This window comes from Chrysemys picta, chromosome 1, assembly GCF_011386835.1.
Source record: "Chrysemys picta bellii isolate R12L10 chromosome 1, ASM1138683v2, whole genome shotgun sequence".
Taxonomy (NCBI): domain Eukaryota; kingdom Metazoa; phylum Chordata; order Testudines; family Emydidae; genus Chrysemys; species Chrysemys picta.
Genome location: NC_088791.1, coordinates 111,227,505 through 111,252,965, shown reverse-complemented (window position 1 = coordinate 111,252,965; position 25,461 = coordinate 111,227,505). Strand labels below are relative to the sequence as shown.

At 41.3% G+C, this 25,461-nt stretch overlaps 1 protein-coding gene across 42 annotated transcripts in view; it reads right to left on the bottom strand.

Annotated features, from left to right (window-relative positions):
* Window positions 1–25,461, bottom strand: part of ERC1 (ELKS/RAB6-interacting/CAST family member 1) — a 525,728-nt gene that overhangs the window by 370,426 nt on the left and 129,841 nt on the right. For 24 of the 42 annotated variants that reach the window (XR_010598149.1, XR_010598152.1, XR_010598151.1 and 21 more), the window contains 3 exons: window positions 22,108–22,263; window positions 20,096–20,179; window positions 17,094–17,261 (listed from right to left, as the gene is read on the bottom strand). Coding sequence is in view for 35 of the 42 variants with exons in the window: in XM_005287978.5 (XP_005288035.1) it covers window positions 17,094–17,261; window positions 20,096–20,179; window positions 22,108–22,263 (408 nt within the window). In the remaining 7 variants the exon portion in view is untranslated. The remainder of the gene's footprint in view (window positions 1–17,093; window positions 17,262–20,095; window positions 20,180–22,107; window positions 22,264–25,461) is intronic. The other 18 variants (XR_010598153.1, XR_010598155.1, XM_065582406.1 and 15 more) reach the window with 1 other exon arrangement.

The following is a 25,461-nucleotide window of genomic DNA, read 5'->3' as shown; positions in this document are numbered from 1 at the left end:
TATTGATTTCAATTACAACAGAATACAAAGTGTACAGTGCACACTTTATATTTATTTCTGATTACAAATATTTGCACTGTAAAAAATAAATGTTATTTTTCAATTCACCTATTACAAGTACTGTAGTGCAATCTCTATCATGAAAGTTGAACATACAAATGTAGAATTATGTACAAAAAAATAACTGCATTCAAAACTAAAACAATTTAAAACTTTAGAACCTACAAGCCCACTCAGTCCTACTTCTTGTTCAGCCAACTGCTAAGACAAACAAGTTTGTTTACATTTACAGGAGATAATGCTGCCTGCTTCTTGTTTAGAATGCCACCTGAAAGTGAGAACAGACCTCTGCATGGCACTGTTGTAGCCGGCATTGTAGATAGTTACGTGTCAGATGCACTAAAGATTCATATGTCCCTTCATGCTTCAACCACCATTCCAGAGGACATGCATCCATGCTGATGATAGGTTCTTCTCGATAACGACCAAAAGCAGAGTGGACCGACGCATGTTCATTTTGATCATCTGAGTCAGATGCCACCAGCAGAAGACTGATTTTCTTTTTTTGGTGGTTCGGGTTCTGTAGTTTCCGCATCAGAGTGTTGCTCTTTTAAGACTTCTGAAAGCATGCTCCACACCTCCCCTCTCTCAGATTTTGGACAGCACTTCAGATTCTTAAACCTTGTGTCGAGTGCTGTAACTATCTTTAGAAATCTCTCTTTGGTACCTTCTTTGTGTTTTGTCAAATCTGCTGTGAAAGTGTTCTTAAACAAACGTGCTGGGTCATCATCTGAGACTGCTATAACATGAAATATATGGTAAAATGTGGGTAAAACAGAACAGGAGACATACAGTTCTCCCCCCCAAGGAGTTCAGTCACAAATTTAATTAACGCATTTTTTTTTAAAACGAGCATCATCAGCATGGAAGCACGTGCTCTGGAATGGTGGCTGAAGCATGAAGGGGCATACGAATGCTTAGCATAGCTGGCACTTAAATACCTGGCAATGCTGGCTACAAAAGTCCCATGCGAACGCCTGTTCTCACTTTCAGATGACATTGTAAATAAGAAGCAGGCAGCATTATCTCTCATAAATGTAAACAAACTTGTTTGTCTTAGCGATTGGCTGAACAAGAAGTAGGACTGAGCGGGCTTGTAGGCTCTAAAGTTTTACATTGTTTTGTTTTTGAGTGCAGTATGTAACAAAAAAAAAATCTACATTTGTAAGTTACACTTCCACGATAAAGAGATTGCACTACAGTATTTGTATGAGGTAAACTGAAAAATACTATTTCTTTTATCGTTTTTACAGTGCAAATATTTGTAATAAAAAATAATATAAAGTGAGCAGTGTACACTTTGTATTGTGTAGTAATAGAAATCAATATATTTGAAAATGTAGAAAAACATCAAAAATATTTAATAAATTTCAATTGATATTCTATTGTTAGAAGTGTGATGAATCGCGATTAATTTTTTTGAGTTAACTGCATGAGTTAACTGCGATTAATCGACAGCCTTAATATTTAAACATCAAAACATAACCACAGATTTTAACCCCACATGGCATGTGGTTATTGGCTCTTATATGTATGTCCTGAGATATTCACTGAAAATACTGATCTCTGTAGGTCATAAAACCGTAGCTTAAGCAATATTTTGTTCAAGGTAGGGAAAAATAAATAACTGAACATTTAAATTTCTGAAGTTCTAGAAAATTTGAATATACCAGAATATCTACCGCTTGCCTAAAAAGAAATTAAAAAACCCAGTTCTTACAAAACCAAAAAGTTAAAAAATAAATAAATGAGAACTGCAGAAGACAGGATTTTCCATGGTAGATCAGGACATTTGTTTTTCACTGGTCACTGATGGTGGCCATTACCAAATACTTCAGAACAGCAGCAACAATTTTATCCCTCCAATGAGATATACCATTGTGCAATGCAATACTGTACACGGGGATCATTTTGCCCTATAATATGAGATCTGACACAATCTCCGGTATGTGTCTCTTCAGTAAATCCACAGGTTGTGTAATAAGTAATATATACATTTCTCTTTTACCACATCTTTTTTAGACATATCCCTTCTACATTTAACAGACATTCATCTGACATCATAATTTTATATTAATATTTCACAATTTTACCACCATGTAGATGCCATTATTATGTTTTCTTCTCGGTAGTGGAGGTTCTTACAATTTTAGGAAAAATTTCCCCCATTTCAAAAATACAGAGATACAAATGCTAAGTAATAGTACTAAATGGGCTGCTGCATGTTCAATCATCTGCAGTTACACTACACTGTATTAGTTGAGCCTGGAGGTAATATAAGCATGGATCTCTGACCACTGCACATCAATATGTGAAAAGAGGGGAAACAATCTTGTGGTTACCTGAAGATTTCCAAAAGTGTTTCTGGTTTAAACAGCAGCTGAAGTGTCAAAGATGGGCAGCAAGTCCTTTGGACCTCAATACCATATAGCACCTTAATACAAGAGGGTCTTTCTGCAGGACATATCTTTATGCTGAAGATGAAGGGGGGAAAGGACCACACTCCAGAACTTTGTGGGCCATAATTTGGCCATAAAAGCACACTTTGACCTCCCATGGTGTCACCCAATGGAAAAATAAGTTAGGGAACTTCCATGGCCTCCACAAAGAGTTGTAAACTGACAAACCTCTGTTTTTCCCTCTAATTCTCTTCTCCACCTATTAAACTAGACAGAGCATACAAGGCAAACAGACAAAACAAGGGCAGGAGAAGGAATCAGACTTTTGAATATAAATTCTATCTGAAGAAAAAGGCCACCATAGAGCAAAGAACTCTCTCAAAGACCATTGTGGAATATGAAATCTGACAACACCAGGCTGCTCAAGATACCAAAAGAAACCCACTGACCCTTATTCGCTTGGCATTCAGGCAGAGTTCAAACCAGCCAGCTTGGCTGCTAATCCTATTTGACAGTATCAGATTTGGTTCCCATTAGCTGAATCCATTACAGGGCATCAGTCACGGTGAGTAAGTAGGGTGCTTATTGAATCCCTTGCCCCTTCTGCACAGCTCAGGCTGACAGAGACATGAAGTAAAAAGAAAACGTGGACAAACTCCAAATGGGGAAAGAAATTAAACAAACAGAAAGTTAGATGCTTTAGACTTTGTGTATGTCAGTCCAATTTCCTTTATTTCTTTCTCCTAACTGGAAACACTCATCAAAGCCACAGCATCTATAGTATAACTCTCAAAGAAAACCCTTCACTGTTTTGTCTGATCTCTATTATATGGAACACTGAGCCCTGCCCTGTGGGGAAAAAGCAGCCCAGGTCTTCAAGTCAGCACTGCAGTCCCGGCTGCCTGTACTCCTGGAGTCTTCCTGCTCACTTCCACATCATTAAAATCACATTCCTAATTTCTTATCCATTATGTAAGACTATCGGGGAGCTGGGGGGGGGAGGAGACGACAAAATATACTGTGAATGAATACCAGTGTGATGTGTACCATATAAATACCATAGATAAAGTAGTTATTTTTGTAAGAAAAAAATTAACAGGGGGATCCAAGTGGCTGAAGATTGTTTTTGAATCTCACAAGCCACAGTTTTTGCTACTTTCACTAGCTCCTAGTGTTCAGCCTGCATAAACAGATCAAATACGTTGTTTCAGTATCTTCTAATCCTCAGGTTAACAGCCTTCATTCATTCTTGAGGAAAAACTAAAAATTTCCCTCACAAGCAATGCCACATACCCCCAAATGGTTGTTATATAGCAAATGAGACACCCCACTTAGTACTTCACTTCAGTGGATTTGTGTAAGTAAAGGTTCCTCCTCAGAAGACCTTCCATCTTCTGATTGATTGACCTCTTTGAACTCTATATTGGCTTATGGTTTGGAGTAAACTGAACTCCTTGGTTTATTTTGTGTGAGGTCCCTGCCTTAAAGAACCACAAAAAACACTTTAAGGAAAAATCCTCAAAGGCTGGCAAGACACACAGTTATCACCCTACCACTGTTCTTGGCAGAATGATCCACTTGTTTATTCACATCAGCTCAGTTTATGGATGGCATCCACCCAGACTGCCAAGAACTGAGGTCTGTGGCAGCCAGGTGATGCCAACTTCAACAAAGTCAGTGCAAGGCTTCTTCTGCACACACAGAAATGGCTGTGAAGGCAGCCACCGGAGTTTTGCCATTCCTAGCCTGATTTCTGCACCTTATGCAGTATTAGCTTAACCTAAGGGTAACCTGCCTATTTGCATATTAAAAGACAGTCATGTCTTTAATTATATACTAGTGCAGAGGTCCCTCAAGCGTGTGGCGTACCCCTCTAGAGGGGCGTAGAGGACCACTCGGGGAGGGGGGCGTGGCGGGGCACAGGCCAGCCCCCACTGGGGCAGAGAGGGCCACCCAGACCCTCCTCACCCCTAGCTCTGCTCCGGTCCCGCCCCCCAGCCACATCCCTGGCCCAGTCCCCAACCTGGCTCCGCTCCCAGCCCGCAGCCTTGGCCGCTGGCCCTGTTTCCAGCCCAGAGACAAGGCTGGGGGCAAGGCCGGGAGCAGAGCCACACTTGGCCGCAGGCCCAGCTGCCGGCCCCCACTGCAGCCTAGCTGCAGCTCTGCCCTTGCCCCCAGCCTCGGCCCCTGGCCATGGCTCCATTCCCGGCCACAGAACCAGCCCAAGCTGCAGCCCCAGCCTTGGCCCCCTTACTCCTGTCCACATCCCTCCCCTCTGGAGCTGCAGTACCACTCCTGGCCCCAGCTTTGGGGTATTACCAACTTTCCCCAGACGTTTGCGCACACACAATTAATCTGTTGAAGACTGATGCCTATCTTGTTATAAATTAGTTAGTTTGTTTTGTTCAATACAAACACCTGTGTTTTGGGGAAATTTTACACAGTGGCAGGATGCAGTGCTGTCTATCTCACTACCTAGTATGGATAGTCATATACAAAACAAGAAAGAACATGGATTCTGAAATTTCTTCTATAAGAAGCTGGAACTAGAATACCCATAGCTCCACCGATGCTTGCACACCTGTGCTTACAGTGTCTTCTGCTGGGAAAGAATATAAATGGAAAAAATGCAAGAGATGACAGAACATTTATATGAATGTGGCGGGGGGAAGTTTTGGTAAACTATTTTTTCAGAGAATCTGTAGGTAGGTTAAAAGCTTGATCATGAGACTATTACCTAGTTATAAATTTTGGGAAAACTGATAAAGTTTTCAAATGCACTTAAAGTGACTTAAGAACATAAGTTAAATTTTCAAAAGTGACATAGGCACTTCAGCGTCTAAGGCAGGGGTCGGCAAACTTTCAAAAGTGGTGTGCCGAGTCTTCATTTATTCACTCTAATTTAAGGTTTCGTGTGCCAATAATACTTTTTAACGTTTTTAGAAGGTCTCTTTCTTTAAGTCTATTATATATAACTAAACTATTCTTGTATGTAAAGTAAATAAGGTTTTTAAAATGTTTAAGAAGCTTCATTTAAATTAAATTAAAATGCAGAGGCCCCCCGGACTGGTGGCCAGGACCCAGGCTGTGTGAGTGCCACTGAAAATCAGCTCGTGTGCCGCCTTCGACACGCCTGCCATAGGTTGTCTACCCCTGGTCTAAGGCCATGTCTACACTGCGCACCTTACAACAGCGTGGCTGTGCTGCTGTGGCCACACCATTGTAAGGTAAGCAGTGTAGCCGCTCATTGCATCCCAGCGACAAAATAAAATCACCTCCAACGAGGGGCAGTAGCTACAGCGGCAGGAGCACGGCTCCCACTGACAAAGCACTGTCTGCATCGGCGCTTTTCATCGTTAACATTTTTGTCTGTCGGAGGAGGTGTGGTTTTTTTACATCCCTGAACAACGAAAGTTTTAATAACGAAAGTGCCAGTGTAGACAAAGCCTAAGTGTCATTGAAGGTTAATGGGAATTAGGCTCCTAAATATTTAAGCACTATTGAAAATGTTATGCAATGTTATCTTTGTTTTATAGTAATGATCAGTATCTCTTTATAAAACTGGTACTTTGTAATCATATTTAAGAAACAGTGTACAAGGTCTACACTAAAAATTAAGCCACATTTGACATGTGATATTAAATGACTCTCCCCTATCCACCCTCACCTCCCCAAACCAGGGTTGAATATAGGTTAGTCACTTGTGCAGATAGGGCCAAATCCTGATCAACACTCAATGCAGAAAGTGTGAACAGCTCTTAATCTCTAACCAAACCCTGTGGCTTATCAATAGCAAAATTCTGAATTACCTTCTTCACTGGTACAGCTCCACTGGTGGTAATGAAAAAAGTTCTAGTGTACACAAGGCACCAACACTTACCATTGTAATGTCTAGTCCTGCTTCCCTAGAATTTGCTGCCACCAGTGGAGCTATTAAAGTGCTGAAGTAAGTGTCCAGCTTTTGTTCAGGTAGATGCACCCTAACTGGTTCTAACAAAGGCTAACTATTCATTTTTCATTATGTGTTGAACACAGTTTGGTCTTGTCTATGCCAGCAGTCAGAGTTCAAAGATGATTGAGGGTAGGGTTACCATATTTTGTGCCTCCAAATGGAGGACACTCCACGGCCCCCGCCCCCAGCCCCGCCCACACCCCCGCCCAACCCCGCCCCCTCCCCAAAGTCTCCGCCCCCTCCCCTGCTTCCCGCGAATATTTGATTCGCGGGAAGCCTGAAGCAGGTAAGGGGGGTGTGGGGGGAGGAGGCGCGGCCCAGGCTGGCCCCCCGGCGTTTCCAGCCTGGGTCAGCTCGGGCCCTGGGGTGCCGGCCCCGGCCGACCACCCCCGGCCCGCCCAGCACTGCCGGCCCCCGGCGGACCCGCCGGCCCGGCCGACCCGGCTCCCCGCCGGCCCGGCTCCCCCGGCTCCCCGCCGGCCCGGCTGACTGGCTCCACGCGGGCCCGGCTGACCTCCCGATTTTCCCGGACATGCCCGGCTTTTGGGGATTTCCCCCCGGACGGGGATTTGAGCCCCCAAAAGCCGGACATGTCCGGGAAAATCCGGACGTATGGTAACCCTAATTGAGGGTTGTGTGGAGGGGAAAAGCAAGCTGTATTTGGCTTCTAGAGTCAAACACACTACTTCTTTTCTGCCGTAGAAAAGGCCCGCTGAAGCATGAAACTGCTAAATGAAACTATATTTGAAAATTGTTATCAAAGCAATGTCCGGTTACTCTGTTTTAGCATTTTTCAAATAAATCATAATTAAACATACTTTTTGCTAGAGGTGTCCTAAGCTATTTCCCCAGCCAACACAGACAGAACTATGTTTGTCAGCGAATTATGAACACAATTGTAAGTAGCAAGGCTTGGTGCTTTATTGCAGATAAGTAATTACTTATGAAACAATCATGCTATATAGATAGGCTTGGCAGAATTCAATTTTATTTTTTTATAATTTTATTGGATAATATCCATTTTATTTTAAAGCTTTTTTCTGTTTATTTAAATTTTCACAGTGGTGGGATATTATGGAGGGGGTGTGAGGCAATCATTACTGAATGACAGTAGATGTTGCGATTCAAAAGGTTAAAGCTTTACAACCATTAAAACAAAATTTGTCAACATCACATGTCAAAACAGACAAACATCCTTAAATCTAGCTCTTAAGCAGCATTCTTTTTACTTTGCCTATCTATAAATTTCCAATTATTGACCAGGTTTGATAAAAATCAATGTTTAAAAATAATAATAATAAAAAAACATTGGATTTTATTGATTTAAATCGGATTTTTTTGATAAAATGCTTTTTGAGGAAAAAACCTATCTAAAGATTTTAATTAAGATACATTATTGCTCAACTATCTCATCATGGAATAGGCATTATAAATTCTAATGCTATAGTATGAGACAATATATTCATGTAATGTTTAAGAAAAGTTTTGTAAATGAGTTCCAATAGTTCATGAATTAGGGACCCAATCTTATGGGGTCCCAGGGGCTTCTGTATAGATTATTTAGGTTAATCTTTCTAATGGGACTCAGTGCTCAGTCTAGAAGATACCATCAGAGATGCTTAGTTTTGCAGTTCTCAAACTGTGGATTTGTCTCTCCAGAGAGAACATGCTCGTTAACAGCAAAAATGTTTTTAAATAAATAAATAATATATGGAGGTGAGAAATAACAGATCTCAACCCTATCGTCCCTCTGAAAATTTGTGTACACAGAGTCAATCCCTTACCTCTCTCTAAAAGTGCAAAGTTTCAAAAAGTTCAAAGAATAGAAGATTGTTGGGGGCGGAATAGATCGGGATAAGGAGAAGAAATCTGGAGATAAATGTGAGAAGGGAGGGACAGGCGGTAGAAACAAAAGTGAAACTGTTTGAGCAGCATATTCCAGAAGTCTTGAGGTCTTTTTGAGTATAGCCTTCATTAGGGTTACCATACGTCCGGATTTTCCCGGACATGTCCGGCTTTTGGGGGCTCAAATCCCCGTCCGGGGGGAAATCCCCAAAAGCCGGGCATGTCCGGGAAAATCGGGAGGGAGGGCTGGGCCGGGGTCGCGGGGCCGGGCGCGCGGTGCCGGGCCGGGGTCCAAGGGCGCAGTGCCGGGCCGGGGCCGCGGGGTCGGGCCGCCGAGGGGGTGCGCTGGGCCGCGGGGCCGGGAGCCGGGGGGTCGGGCCGGGAGCCGGGCCGCCGGGGGAGTGCGCTGGGCCGCGGGGCCGGGAGGTCGGGCCGGGAGCCGGGCCGCCGGGGGGGTGCGCGGGGCCGGGGGGCCGAGAGGGTTCGCTGGGCCGGGGGGTCGGGCCGGGAGCCGGGCCGCCGGGGGGGTGCGCTGGGCCGCGGGGCCGGGAGGTCGGGCCGGGAGCCGGGCCGCCGGGGGGGTGTGCGGGGCCGGGGCCGCGGGGCCCGGGCCGCTGGGGGGGTGCGCTGGGCCGGGGGGGGGTGCGCTGGGCCGGGCCGGGAGCCGGGCCGGGGCCGCGAGCCGGGGGGTCGGGCCGGGGGCCGGGAGGTCGGGCCGGGAGCCGGGCCGCCGGGGGGGTGCGCTGGGCCGCGGGGTCGGGCCGCTGGGGCCGGGATCCGGGGGGTGCGCTGGGCCGCCGGGGCCGGGAGCCGGGGGGGTGCGCTGGGCCGCCGGGGCCGGGAGCCGGGGGGGTGCGCTGGGCCGCCGGGGCCGGGAGCCGGGGGGGTGCGCTGGGCCGCCGGGGGCCGGCAGTGCTGGGCGGGCCAGGGGTGGTCGGCCGAGGGCCAGGGCCGGCACCCCAGGGCCCGAGCCGACCCAGGCTGGAGCCGCAGGGGGGGCCAGCCTGGGCCGCACCTCCTCCCCCCACACCTCCCCTTACCTGCCCAGGCTTCCCGCGAATTAAATGTTCGCGGGAAGCAGGGGAGGGGGCGGAGACTTTGGGGAGGGGGCGGAGTTGGGGTGGGGCTGGGGGCGGGGCCAGGGCCCCGTGGAGTGTCCTCCTTTTGGAGGCACAAAATATGGTAACCCTAGCCTTCATAGATTTGAGATCTGCCATACCATTCTCTCATTAGAAGGGAAATCCTAAAATGACAGCAGGCCATAAAAGAGACCCAGTTTGGGAGTATTTTAATTAAGTTCCTCTACTTGTGGGTAAGACAGGCACGCGTGCAAGATGCAAACAGTGCAACAAAGAAATGCAAAGGCCTGGCTTCCCGAATGAAACAACATCATGAGAAGTGTTCTTTCTCAAGAGGTAGCTGCGTTGATGATGATGAAAGGAACATGTCTGAACATGCAGGATCTTCAGGTTGGTAAACTTTTTTATTTCATACTTCTTTCTTAAGGACTGCCTGTCTTCCTACTGGACTATTTTTGAATTCTTATGTTTGAGCAAAAAATGCTATCATTTTAGATGCAGTTGTGATAAAAAAATAAATAGCTGAAATAGGCAGATCTTTCTTTTACAATTTTACCTTTAAAGTAGTACTGAGTGTCAGTGAATGCAATGAGTAATACTTATGAGCAATATGGTAATAATAATTAAATAACTGCATTGACTTATTTTGTTCAGTAAGAGCTAACCTTGTACAAAAGCTCACCTGTAGCAAAAAGAAAAAAAAAATCACCATCATGCAGAAACAACCATAGATAAGTTTGTGATAAGAACCAGCAGATTTCAAAAAGAGATAATTGATGAAAAAATTGTCCGGTTTGTTTATGCAACAAACTCTCCTTTCCGTATGAATGAGAACCCACACTTCATTAACATGGTTCAGTCATTAAGACCAGGATACAGTCCACTCAACAGAGCAGATGTTGCAGGCAAATTGCTGAATGAAGGGTATGAAAGCGAAATTGAGCAGTGTGCAAAAGGTTTAGAGGGTGAAATTGTTAATCTGAGTCTTGATTGGTGGAGCAATGACCACAATGATCCTGTTGTATATGCTTGTATGACAAAAGAAGGGAATGTCTTCCTTACAGAAACAATTGATACATCATGAAATGCACACACTGCAGAATACTTACAAGAAGTAGCAGTAAAAGCTATAACAAACTGTGAAAAAAAAATTCAAATGTTTAGTACGCAGTTTGGTCATAGACAATGCTGCAAACGTATCCAGGATGAGAAGGAATTTAGAAGAGAGCGAAGAGAGTTCCAAGCTAATAACGTACGGCTGCAGTGCTCATTTGATGCACCTCCTAGCCAAAGACTTCAGTGTTCCAGAAATAAAGGCCAATGTTGTTGAAATTGTAAAATACTTTCACAACCACCACTTTGCAGCAGCTGCTCTGACACAAGACATGTGATGGAACTCAGTAGTGGACTGTTCTGAGCACTATATCAAGAACTGGCCTAATCTGATGACAGTTTGTGAACAAAATCGTGAAAAACATAGATGGCACTGTCACAGCCAAAGTTCTCAACATTGGGCTTAAGAGAAATGATGAACTGAGTGAGATCTTAAAAAGAGAAATATGCAATGACAGTGTTAAGTTACAAGCATTAAAAAAAACAAATGGGACAAGCACTATCTCCAGCTCACTTTCTTGCAAATATTCTCAATTCTCGGTACCAGGGTCAAACCTTAACTGCTGAAGAAGAGGAATTGGCTATGACATGGACATCCAGCAATCATCCCTCCATAATGCCAACTATAATAAACTTCAGAGCTAAGGGTGAACCATTCAAGAAATAGATGTCTGCTGATGACATTTTAAAGAAAGTCACACCAGTGAACTGGTGGAAGTCACTTAAGCACTTGGATTCAAAGACTGTTGAAGTGATAATCTCACTTTTAACAGCAGTAGCTTCTTCTGCCGATGTAGAAAGAATATTTTCTTCCTTTGGACTAATTCATTCCAAATAGAGAAATTGTTTGGGACCTGAAAAAGCAGGAAAGCTTGTTTTTCTTTTCCAGATTATGAACAAACAGGAAAATGAAGGTGAAGACGACCGAGTTATCTGCAGAAGCCAATATTTTAAGTTTCTCTTGTTGACCTGGCTGACAGTCTATTTATTTATTTTTTTTAAGATTTCATTTAACTATTTTAGTTAAAAACAATTTTAACAAAAACAAACCTGATTTTTAAAAAACTGGAATGTTTAACTAAATTCAAAAATCCATATGCTTGTTTTGTTAAAATGTGTTTTTCTGTTGAAGAAAAAAAATCCAGAATACATACTGTTGTCGTTTTAGTTAACTAAAACAATTTAAATGTCTGTCTGGTGATGTTCTCCTCCTAATACAGCATGCCAAGAAAATCCTCCAAATATTAATGATTAGCCTGATGAATTGGAGATATTTATGAAGTCATTGGGAGGTGAACTATCTGCTTCAATTACTTTTGGTAAATGAAATAACCAAACAATCATTAATTTTCTGATATAGCTGTAAAACTAATCTGAAAAGTTTTCAAAATAAATCATTTAAAAAATGTATAGTGTGTATCTTCTAAAAATGAAACCTACATCTATCTCTGAGTTATGAAGAATATTTATTAAGATTATAACAACCAACAAGAACACACTTTTATGTAGAAATCTGAGTCTTCCTGACTAGTGATTTAAATCCACCCTGTTATTGACTGAAATATTTTTTCATCTGTGTGCATCTGTACAAAGAAATTGACATTTACTGATAGGTACAGATAAACTAATTTTTTAGAAACCTATATACAGATTACCACCTAGGGCTTGTAACCCTCCCCCATCATAGTTTGAAACAGATTCCAATATGCACAGAAACTGTGTTTTGGTGTAACAATGTATTAACATAGTTTCAAAACACTATTACAAGCCCCAACATGGACAAGACTTCAAAGATTTTTCATTTAACACATTCAGTGTAAACAATACACTTCTTAGGGGATGTATTAGTTTCTTTGCTGAATATGAATCTCCTCACTTACCCTATGGAATAGGTGCAGGTCACAGAATCATACCAACTTAGATAGAATATACAAATAATGCACAATATTTCAACAGACTGAAATCCCTTCCCTTTGAAGTTGAATACCTCCCAGCACTGTTCCAAACAAAAGGGCTCAGTAGGATATAATAAAAACCTTATATTGATGGAGCCTTTTAACTCCAAAGTAAATACTGATTTTTTTTCTTTATTTACAAAGATATTGTAAATTCATAGAACTATTTATAAAGGCTCATTTACAAACTGAGAAGTTAACCACGGTAGCCTCTCCACCCACTTGCCCTCAAGGTAAACAACTCCAAAATAGGACACTAACTCATAGTTCCAATATGGCAGGTGCCAAATTTAATCTCTGGGCTATCAAGCCTGCACCCTGCGTCATCTCTGCAGTCTGTTTTTATGGAAGAATAAAAGGTAGAGGCTCCAGGAGAAAGCCATTTCCCCAAAAATGTTCATCTAAAAGTACCTTTAAAGTACTTCCCCCTATGAAAGTTGGTTTTAATGAATCACCGGTTGCAGAGAGTGCCTTGCTAACATTTTATTTCTTCCACAGTTCCTTCTAGTTTCCTACAGCTACCAAGTTACATTTCCTGATTGGTCACTGCAGCATTACCAGTTGGAGGCCAATAGTATTTCACTCCCCAACTACTACAGGGTCATGAAATTCTCTCTCATTTCCTTTTGACCCATCATCTGCATTGGACATTCACTACTTCAAACCAAAAGAATAGCAGCCAAAGTTAACCAAAACTACTCCTAAAATGCAGTCCAAATGATTGGCTTTTAAGGGCAACAAAAGGTTCTGTTAAAGCCCACTCAAGAGGATGTGACAGTAACTCTAAGACAGGAAACCCCTCATATGTCAATATTTTTAATCAACCTATGTTAGATCTACTCTATAATTTTATGCAAAAAAAAGTAAGCAAGCTTTCAGGAAAGTAATAGAGCATGTTCCAATAATGACCTAGATATTTTTTAATACTTAAGAGTGTCAAACCTGGTAACTAACTCTCCTCACATTACCAATTTCTCTTTTGGTGAATTCAATGGTAGTGAAAGTTGCTGGGTTCATTGTCATGAGACTAAAGTCCTCTTTTTAATCTAGAGAACAAGTATATCTCAGGTGGCAGCAGCGGAAATTTCCCCAACACTAAACTTTACCAACGTGTCTCGACAGCTGTAGTGATCACCTGTTCATGACTACTGAATCCTTGGCAACTCTGAAGAATGTCTACAAATGTGAAAATTAATGACAAATTTGGTTGTTGGAAAGGGAACAACTGTCCCTAGAAGTATGGAAGAAGAGGGCTTATAGAAACACTAATGGATAATTCTTTGATTTTCACTTTCGTGTTCATCTTATACGGATACTGGGAAACAGCCTGAGAATCATCATAATCTCTTTATGTAGGCTAAACAGCTATGAGATTGTAACAACTTTCACTCAAGAACACCTTGAACTGGGTTTGAACTAGCCGCAAAGACAAATCCTAATGTTGTTAAAGTTTAAACTGGCACAGCAAAGCTGAATCTATAATCTTTCTGAATCTCCTGAGAAAAGGAAGGTTCTCATGGCTTCGAGAAACAGCCAAATCTGTTCTTGCATTGCACACTGATGTTATATGAGACGGTGCCTTGGAGAATATTAGCGCAGGAAAGTTATTTCCAAGTATTAAATGATTAATATTACAGGTGAGATCATTTAATGTTATCATTCCCCAAGCTTTAATATTACTGCTGCTACAAGCCCAAACCAAGCAAAGACACATATATTCTCCCTAATCAGTGTGGATAAAAATAATTTAGAAAATAATTTTAAAAAATATGATTTCTTAAATTTAAATTCAATACATTTTCTTTTTTAAATACATCTGTTTAATATTAAATTTGAAATTATGACAACATATGTTAAGGCCTAAACTTACTATAAAGTTACTTACATCCATTTAAAAAAAATTAAAAAAAATATGCTGCATAAAGGAGCCCTCCTCAAGTTTTAATGAGTTCAGGGTTCTGCTTTTTTTTTTTTTTTAAATACTGAATCAATGGAAAACATCTAATTTTTGAGGTCAACTCAAGCTTTATAAATGTCACAGAGTCATGTACTGCATTAAGTAAGAATCTATATTATTTTCAGTCTTTACTACACAATGCATGTTGGTGTTCACATTTTTCCAAATATAAGTACTTCAAAGGTTTTTTGTACAGAAAGCTTTTGCCTTAATTACTGTTGGTTTCAGTTTAGCTAGCAGAGATAATATTTTCTTTGTTTGGACTAGTTCATTCAAAACTGAGAAACCAATTGGGAGCTGAAAAAGCACGAGAGTTTATTTTCCTCTTCAAATCTGTGAATTAAAACCAGGTGGGAGAGGATCAGATCTATTAATTCTAAAATCTTGAAGGACATGGGGACAATGTTTAAAAAGTATTTATCCTGTTTAGGCACCTAACTCCTATTGACTTCAATGGGAGTAAGACAGCTAACCTACTTCAGCACTTTTGAAAATCCCACTAAGCATCTATCTGCATTTTTAGACAATTAAATATCTTTGAAAATCTGGCCCATGATTACCAGTCACAGCAGTCAATTCCCTAACTATAGTTAACACTTCCTTTGTTTAACATATCATTTTTTTTTTAATGCAAACATGTTTTTATAGCATGTTTTGTTTTCCTTATGCATTTGGTACATTTAAAGTAGTTTTATTTAAATTAAAACAAATTGAAAATGCTAGCTTTGTGCTTTTTTATCTGAGATCCAATTTCTATCCAAACACAACCTGACAGAAATCCCAAGTAAAAAATTATCATCTAGTAAATAGAAAATGTTGAATGACTCATTTCTTAACACAATACAAATGTAAAAATTAAGAATCTGAAAAAAATGTATGTTGAGTTACATAATTGATTAAATAAATATGTATACATATAGTGTATCATCCTGGATAGCAAAAAAAGTACCAAATTTAGTGTAAAGACTATATTTAGTTGTATATTGGCATGTTTTAATGGCTATACCAACCAATGCGAATTAACTTTTTTTTTTTTGGAGGGGGGTGGCGGGGACAACTAAAAAGTACAAATGTTAAGCAAGATTAAAATCAATTATTTAAATCAAGGTTTCTTGCTTGCTAGTTTAAATCGTGATTCCAATTAGTGATTTACATCAATTTGATTTGTATCAATCCACCATGTTCCTAACATATAGGAAAGTTGTGATTCTGCAGCTTCAATCTCCCACAAAAGCTATTACAGAGTACCCACAAATATCCACTGTAAAAAAAGCTTTTATTCTATATGTTCCAATCATAGCCATAAATTTACCAAATACAGCTAATAAAAACATCCCAAATCGGGGGGGGGGGGGGGGGGGGGGGGGTGATGAGGAGGAGAAAGCACATATAACTAATTTCATAGTCTGTGATACAGAATGTTTGTATCATCATCATCCTACAACTCTTTCACACACACCTCCCCCGACTTTGAACACAAGCCACTCTTGGCCTATTACTGATTTTGCGCCTGTCATGCATGTCAGAAAAACCTTTTCTGATACAATGGCGCCCTCTTTTGGATCTTTCCCATCACTGTATTTATCCAAGTTACTCAACTGAAATGCTAGAGCAGGGGTCGGCAACCTTTCAGAAGTGGTGTGCCAAGTCTTCATTTATTCACTCTAATTTAAGGTTTCGTGTGCCAGTAATACATTTTAACGTTTTTAGAAGGTCTCTCTATAAGTCTATAATATATAACTGAACTATTGTTGTATGTAAATTAAGTAAGGTTTTAAAATGTTTAAGAAGCTTCATTTAAAATTAAATTAAAATGCAGAGCCCTCCAGACCGGTGGCCAGGACCCGGACAGTGTGAGTGCCACTGAAAATCGGCTCGCATGCCACCTTTGGCACGCGTGCCATAAGTTGCCTACCCCTGTGCTAGAGTCACATAGCAATTTATGCCTGTTCTTGAAGAATTTCCAGAAGTAGCAGTTTAATTCCAGTGTTCATTAAACTTTAGAAGTGCAGATGTACACTTTTTTCCCAATATAACACAAGAGTTTAAAGAAGATTTGTCATCAATCCCAAAAGTTCCTAAATTAAGAGAAAAATATTTTCAGAATGTGTGGTTTACTCTCTGAAGCATGGCATGCATGTCTCAGATGTAAATACAAGCTTATGTGCAAGAGTTCCACTACGTGCTGACGGTGGTAACGAAACCACAAAGGCAGCCAGCAGAATGCTCTCAGTTCCTCCACCTTAGAATCATAGAAGGGTTGGAAGAGACCTCAGGTGGTCATCTAGTCCAATCCCCTGCTCAAAGCAGGACCAACACTAACTAAATCATCCCTTTTAGCTATATGATCAGCCATTGCAAACACCCTCCCCTTTCCTTCAGCCCAGCCATTGCAGATTCCAAGATAGCTGTATCTAAGAACAGACTGCTAATTGCACATTAGTGCAGCATAGATATATGCACATGCACACACTCTTGTAGAATTCCTTACCTACAGAATCCCAAATTTCTAATAGGTGAAATGATTTGTTCAGAGCAAGCGACATTAAACACAGCCACTAATATGGGACATACTGGAATGCAGCAAAACTGTCCCAGAGGCAAGAAGGATTTTAACGCCCTGCAGTTCCGAGGCAGGAAACAATCAAGAAAGAAAACACGCAACCCTCTCTGGATTTCCTCCCCACTTCCAAAGACCCAAATAGTCCACATATATAGAAGTGTCCATTTCACCTCTGTCTGCAGGATGGCAGCTCTCTGTTCTTTAGCTGTAAGGGATTCTTTCAGCACCTCGATATGCTGCTTGCTGTCAGAGAACTGGTTTGTGAGTGTCTCCAGTTTTGTCTGCAACGCCAGCAGCTCAGTGTCCTTGCGTGACAGCTCCTGTTTCACCTGACCAATCTGAAGAAGGAAACGAATATGGGGAAGAGGAAAAAGAAGAGAGGATCGATAGTTAGCAATCTATACTTTTAACACAGCAATAAAAAATGAATATTCATAAAACTACCAATGAAGAGAATGATATTCTAAAGATCAAGTCTTTAACTGTCTGTAAGCCTAGCAGAAAGGTTTCCACAGAACATCAGGGGAAAAGGAGGGAAGTAAATCCCATTCAGTTAGTAAAAGGTGTGCATTTAAACAGAGTGAAACCAATGTTCAGCCGTCCTATAATGGACAAACCAAAATCAACTGTTTACCGGGGTAGTCTTCTAATGACGATGCAACAGAACTGTACTGGATATGTACATTGCTCTGGTAGTAACAGTGCATTATAAACACCTAAAGAGATTAGATATGTTTGGGTGTATCTCTGAGTGATCTCTTTGATGGGTGTTTGCCTTTTGTCACTTGAACTGGTTTCTTCTCCCCCCTTTAAGCTCACCAATCCAAACCCATCTCCAGAGAGAATGTCAGTGAAACATACCTTTCATTTTTACATTTGGTAAAACTAGCATTTCACCCCTGTTGATGAGAGAAACATCCCTTTATTTGGGAATCTTTCTTAAAGTGAGTCCGAGTATAGTGTAAAACTACTAACACCAAAATTAGACAAATCATACTAAAAAAGCTGCTTTTGGAATTGCCATGCAATGAAAATCTCTATCCAGATTTAGAGTCCACTGAAGACAGTGGTAAAATTCCCATGGTTTCAAGAGATGGATAATCAGATTCTCATCTCAATGAATAATGAGTGAAAAATTTCATCTGCACAGTAGTAGGATAAGATTAATAACCTCAGTCTAAAAACAACCATCACCCAGGACATCTTTAGAACCAAAGCTGAAGGCAAGAATACATGCTTAGAGAGAGGGATTGGTTGAGGCTACAAACTGACACAAATCCAGGCTTATAATTGGAAATTTCTGGTTTTGCCTTCTCCCCTAAAAAGGGTAATTTAATTTAGGCCTAACATTTTGATCTAAGAAGGAGAAACAGGTCTTTATAAAACCAAACATGAACAGAAATGTTCTAGAACAATTTACAAACAACTTCCCCAGCAGTGCGGGAAACCCAAGCCCAAGAGCATGCTAAATGCATGCAAACCAGAAAGTGAAGCAGATTATAAACTAAAATGAAACTGACCAGTCCAATTTTGTTTTCCAAACTGAGTGAAATACACAACATGAAAAAGCATAAATCATATTTTTTAAAAGAATAAACTATATTTTAAAAACAGTCAGTTTTAATAATCTGAGGTGTTAATAGCAATACAGATGTGTTAAAAATAATCTTTTGAGTCCTTAGATGAAAGTAAGGAAGTTTCCTTATATATTGACAATACTCTGTTGATAGATGGATATTTTAAAAATCCTCTTTCTTGGATGCTGTTCAAGTTTTTCTAACCCTTTTCACCTCAGACCTGTGTGTCCTGGAGTAAAATGGTCTGTAGGGGAGATGAGTTTAGGTGTGTAGAAACTGGTGAGAGTTTAAAATTTCTTTCTCCATTTTTTAATGGAGAAACTGGAGAGAAGTTAAAGAGCATTTAATTTAGAGGACTATTAAATGGTAAGTCATTAACTTAATTCTGATTTTAGCATCTAGTGTAAGATGAACATTAGACACCTTAGTTCTTTCTACTGATAGCAAATACTTCAATAAATAGATCCCTCATTCCATTTAGCAGAGAGGCACCTAAGTGTGAACTGTAGCAGTTTCTGCGGTCAGCTTCTCAAACTTTTATTCCTATAGAACAACAAAAACTAGATGCATTAGTTACCTTGGGTATAGCATAAGAAATGGAAAGTAATTACAGAATTTGGGGCTAGTTCAGTTTTCTTACCGTCTCTCAACCAAAAAAAACTATAAGCTTCAGATGGCACTACATTCTCCAATTCGGAGGCAACACAAATTAGAGTAAAAATCACTGGCCAGTTTTGCTTTTGAAAAAATAGAATTTACTTTGGCTCCACCTGAAGAAGATAATTTAGACCCTTTTAGCCCAGATATTTTAACCTGATGAAGTTTTACCTGCATATAGATAGTACACAATATTAATAGTCCCAGGCAATGTCATAAATTCATTGTCCCCAGATGCAAAATTTCAGTGTCTTGAGCCCCCCCACCCCCCGAGCTATCATGCTAAGCTCTTTAGGAAGGAATGCAGTGCATACCATTCAAAGTTGCACAGGAAATGAAGGCAGCCTGAAGTGTTCACATCTCTCTGCTCTTGAACACACACTGATCACCCAGAGCATTCACATACTTTATAGTAAGGAAAAACTTAAACGTATACTGCAGAAATTATATAGGGCCAGATTTTCAAAAATGCACAGATCTCATTTAGGCAACTACATCAAGGATATATTTTCAAAAGTATTCAGCAGCTCCCACTGTTACATCTTTGGAGAGATATTCGAAAGAGCTCCACACATGCCGTAGAAAAACTAGGCACTTATTTTGGTGCCTAAATAAAACTGCAGCTCTTCTGAAAAATCTAACTGCAATTGTGAGTACTGAGCACTTTTGAAAATCTGTCCCAATATGAAAGAACAAATTACCATCAAGTTGAATCATTCTATTTAAGACAACAAACAGGGTATTCAGAGTGTGTTTTGAACAGTGATGCTACAGATGCCAAGCCGATGCGAACAAGAGGCAGATACAGAGCAGAGCAAACTGGTTAGTTCTACTGTCGTGTAAAAGAAGAAAAGTGTAAGCTACCAGAAAGCCACAGACCTAGCAAAGACCCAGTGAATGGCCACTGCACACAAAGAGATGAATCTTACGGCAGAGACCTCGGCCTGGAGACCAGCCACTCTTTTTTTCAGCTCCTCCCCTTGAGCCTCTTTGGCACTTAGCTCTTCCTTCAGTTGCTCTACCTGCCACGACATTGTTATTCTTTTCAATGTTTATCATTTGTTGTCTTCTAGTTGACCTGTTTCAGCCATCATAGTGACTAAATGTGACAAAGAACTACACAGCAAGATCATGACTGGTCACTCATTCCCTCATCCCTGCTGTCATGATCACAGGAGTTTAAAGTTCTTCTATTTTCACAAGTCCCCAGGCAAGAGTTTCATCATCATACTTACATAAATCTAACTGTAACCAGGTTTGTAGTGTCAATTTTTACATTTCAGATCTAGGGCATATTACCCAACCATTTTGAAACTGGGAGCAAGTAGAAAATTAAGACAGAAATAGTGAGAGAAAAATCATTCACTTCAAAGGTGTAAACTGGAGTAATATGCCAGGAAGCAGCTATTGACTTCAACACAATACATTATTAAAAGGACAATTATGTGCATTTATTAAGCAAGACAAGACAGAGGGATATGAGAAGACAATGGGATTGTGGCTGGACATAAGCCTCAAGGGGGATAAGGCTGTTAAATCAACAAGTGGTAGGGAGGAAGTTGTCAGCAGGAGAGAAGTGTGTGTGATGTATAGAAGAGATTCAGAAATTGATCAAAAGGAAATAGGCTCATAAAGTCTGTAAAGGGAGAGGACGAGGTGATGTGAGTTTCTAACACAGTGAGGGGGAAATAACTGGATATGGTAAGGCAGTATGAAGGCTTGGTAATTCAAGTGGCTTTTGCATATGCCTAAAATGTTTTCCCCCTCCTCCCTTCATTTGCTAGTGGTAACTCAACAGGATAAAAAGCACTATTTAAAAAACAGATGTTTTTCCTGGGGTGAGTCAATCTACTGGAGTGCTGGGAGCACTAACAAGTCTTATTACCACATATATTTCTGCTTTAGGGGATTGTAATCTTTGTGTTTAACTTTCTCCAACAGGTTAGAACTGTATTGTTTAAACAAATCATCTCACTGCAGGACAAATACAGTAGTGAGCACTCCACAGTATCCAGCAGAAACAAAGTATGATGTGACCTTAAACTCTACATAGTCCGGCAAGCAGTGTTGATACCAAGCTCTGTGCCAAAGTACTGGTGTTTCTCAATGCCATCCTGCCTTGCAGAACAAACATACTCATAAGTTTGAATAAATCTTGGCACCACCGCTGAAGTAGAATCTGTTCATTTTATGACGACAACACTAGAATCTGTTCATTTTATGACAACACTACTGGAAGGACAGTGTAATAGAAACCCTTTCACTACAGTTCATGCTCAGCCCAGACTTGAAATAATGCTAAATCTCTTGGTTATGTCACAGTGATCCAACAGGTCAAATGGGAAGAAATACTTTTCTCCCTCCATAAAGTATGTTTGAAAAGGCTGCTAAACTAAGGGCATGTCTACACAACACTTACTGCATGGCAAGCTGGGGTGTCAACTTACAGCGCTCCAGCATACCACACACTAACTGACAGTATGGACCTTGCTGATGCCCACTAGAGAACTTCTAGTGCGCATCAGCAGAGTTCACACACACAGTTAGCATGTGGCATGCTAGAGCATTGTAGATCTATGACCCAGCTTGCCATGCAGTAGGTGTTTGTGTAGACATGCCCTTAATTAACCTAAACTATAAAAAGAACCAAAGATATGCACAAATCTCAGTTAAGTCAATGGAAGTTGTGAGTGTAAATCTAAAGGCAGAATCTGGCCCACAGTTCTATAGTTTTCCTTAATTATTCCATTTTCCTTTGTTAAATATTTTAAGGCTAGACTCGTCATTTCACAGTAGAATGCAGATGCCTCCTCTCCTATTTCCCAATGCTCACAGTACAGGGCAGGTCCCAACTCTATCCCTGGATTTGATGACATGCGTAAGAGTACTTCTCCCACCTGTTCCCTAAGGCTCAGAGTTCATTATGCTACTATCATTGTTCTCTCATTACCTTGTTTTTCATGAATTTGGAATGACTACGGTACACCTCCATTTGCTTCATTTCCTCCTCACGCTCTTCTGTGCTTAGAGCTCCATTTGACTTCAGCATCTGAATCTCCTCTTCCAAGTCACGGAGGCCACGTTCCATGGAGGAGATTTTTGAGTCCTGAAAGAGTAAGAAGAGAAGGAAAGCAACGTGCAGTTATACGTCTCATTAACACACCATAAAAGGAACAATGTATATGAATGCACCAGAGTTGTAACTGCCCCTTCATAAACATTCCCCAAGTAATTACTCTGCACCTATTTAAACATCATCTCTCTGAGCAGCTAAGACTGGCTGCCTGAGAGGGCACTTTTCTCCAATTCTCTCCATTCTGCAAGCAAAGGAGTTTAAGCCTGTGAACTAGGTTGTTGCTATGGGTGGCATATGAAGTGAACACTAAGTAAGAGACGATGAAACAGTCACTTTGCAGTCCTGAGGTGATATATACCAGAGAAATTATTATGGCGACAGCCACAGTATTAGTACAAACAGCAGATTCATAGTTAACCTAAGCCATGGATGTGCCACAAGTATGAGAGACGAGAGCTTGTGAAACAAGTTAGTCTCAGCTTCTACTGATGAGGTCTAGGTGACAATGAGGAACACATTAAACACCATAAAGCATGGAATTGATGTACTGATATCAATCTATTCCTGAATGGATGAACATATAGGGGTTGCTAAACTAGTCCAAATCTCACACATACTTTTTCAAACATTTCTACATCGTTAAAAAAATTATATATATATATATATATATGTTACAAGTAAGCAATCCAATCTGTTGTCTTTTTCATGCTGTAACAGAATGAATGGAGATCTTCCAATCTACTTGGTTTATTGTCTCCCTCAATTCCTTCTTACCAGACAGACTCCAGTGGAGAGAGGAAGGAAGGTGGATTGTGGAATGGATATATGCAACACATCTCAGAGAACAGGATAGTAACTGTTTCTTCTTTGAGTGATTGCACACGTCCATTCCACTTCAGGTGATTCACACAAGCAGTTCAATCTGGAGGGGGGAATCTGAGTCTACCTGAATAAATATTGAAGGGCCACACAACAAACTCGGCATCATCTCTAGATTGTTGAGAAACATCATAAGAAGTGGCAAAGGAATGCAAGTTTGCAAATGTCCAGAATAGGCTCTTGAAGAAGAAAGGCATTTGCAACCTAGAGCCTTCGATGAATGTGCTAACACTCTCTTTGGAGGGGTTACATTGGCCAAGTCATAGCACAAACGTATACAGGAGGAGATCCAGGACTCTTCTTTGAGAAGAGTCGGGACCTGCCCTTCATCCAGTTTGCAACTGCCACAACAGTAGTGAAGATGATTGGAATTATTTAGTTCTGTCCAGGTAAAACGCCAACACTATCCTACTCTCCTCCTGACATCTAATATGTGAAGTCTCTCCTCATCCTTATGAGTATGAGGCTTAGGGGGAAAAGCTGGTAAACAGATAGCCTGATTAATATGGAACTGAGACACCACTTTGGTGAGGAACTACAGATGAGGGCACAGGTACAGCTTGTCCTTTTAGAAGACTGCATAAAGAGGTTCAGACACTAGAGCTTGTAATTCATCCACTCTCCTGGTTGATGTAATTGACACAAAAAAGGCTACCTTCATTAAGAGAGGAAGTAATGAACAGGCAGCCAACAGGTCAAATGGAGAACTCATTACCTTCATTAACAGCAGGTTTAAGTCACATGAATCCTCTACTTGGGGATATAAACAGTTCACACCCTTTAGAAATCTGATTGTCACAGGATCGGAGAAAAGCTGAGACAGCTGCAAGGTGGACCTTGATGGAACAAATGGGAAGAATTTGCTGTTTCTGGAATATCAAATAGCCCTACACATGATGGATCAGAGCCTAGATGGGGAAAACACTGAGTGGATGGCCTGAAAGTTGGGGTAGAGGAGGGTGACCGTGGTCTTGAGAGATCAGGTTTGGGTCCAACGGTGACATCAATGGAATTCTGTTCGAGAAGGTCAGGACATTGGAAAACCAATGTTGACAAGACCAAACTGGAGCTATGAGTATGATTCAGAAAGGCCATACTGTACGAGTGGGGGAATTCTGCACAAAAAAATAAAAAATTCTGCGCAAAATATTTTATTTGCCAAAACACCACAATATAATCATGCCAGTTTCAATTATTTTGGTAATTTATTTCAAAATATCTGTCAGCAAGTATGTCTGTATCAATACAGACCCAAAAAAAACCAGTGCAAAGGCTTGGGAGCATCAGGGGTAGCGGAGGAACTGATGGAGAAGGAAGGAGCCTGGACTGAGCCAGGGTTGTTGGGTGTGGGTGGGAGAAATATGGAACAGGTTTTTTTGGGAGGGGAAGAGAACCTCCCCCATATAGACCTTGGCTGCTCCAAAACCTCTCCCATTCAGTCAGGCACATCTGCCCCTATCCCCGCACCTCCCATCCCAATGGGTCTCTGCAGTCTCCTCCCCCATCCCCATGTGGCCATGTACCCCCACTCACATTCAGACCCTGGCTCAACCCTGTCACCCCACTAGCTTTTGAGCCCACGCCCTAGTCTGTCCCCTCACTAGCCATTCTAAACCCCAGTCTGGGACCCCCAGCAGCCCCGTGTGCCACACACTGTCCTAATCTGGCTCCATGGGCCAGGTGTTGTGATGAACTTCTTCTGGGGGAAATATGTGCCACTACATGCACACAAAAAATTCCTCCCCACAGAAAATACCATCTGCTCAAGAAGTGCTGCAGTTCTACCTTTTGCCCACCAGAGGCCACTGTGGCATGAGAACAGACTGCTGCATTCCTGTTGTTGCCTGTTCTGGTGCCACAGTGACCTCTGGTGGGCAAAAGACAGAACTGCAGCACTTCTGGGGCAGATTGTATTTTCTGTAGAAAAAAATAAAATTAGGCAGGACACATGAATTCTGTGCATGCGCAGTGGTGCAGAAATCCCCCAGGAGTAATACTGGATCAGCTCAACCGGCCATCTAGCCCAGTATCTTCTCTTCTGACAGTGGCCAGTGCCAGATGCTTCAGAGGGAATGAACAGAACAGGGCAATTGGTGAGTGATTCATCCCATCGTCCAGTCCCAGCTTCTGGGAGTCGGAGATTTAGGGACACCAAGAACATGGGGTTGCGTTCCTGTGCATCTTGGCTAATAGCCATTGATGGACCTATCCTCTACGAACTTATCTAATTCTTTTTTGAGCCCAGTTATATTTCTCGCCTTCACAATATCTCCTGGCAACGAATTCCACAGGTTGACTGAGCATTGTGAGAAGAAGTTCTTCCTTATGTTTGTTTTAAACCTGCTGCCT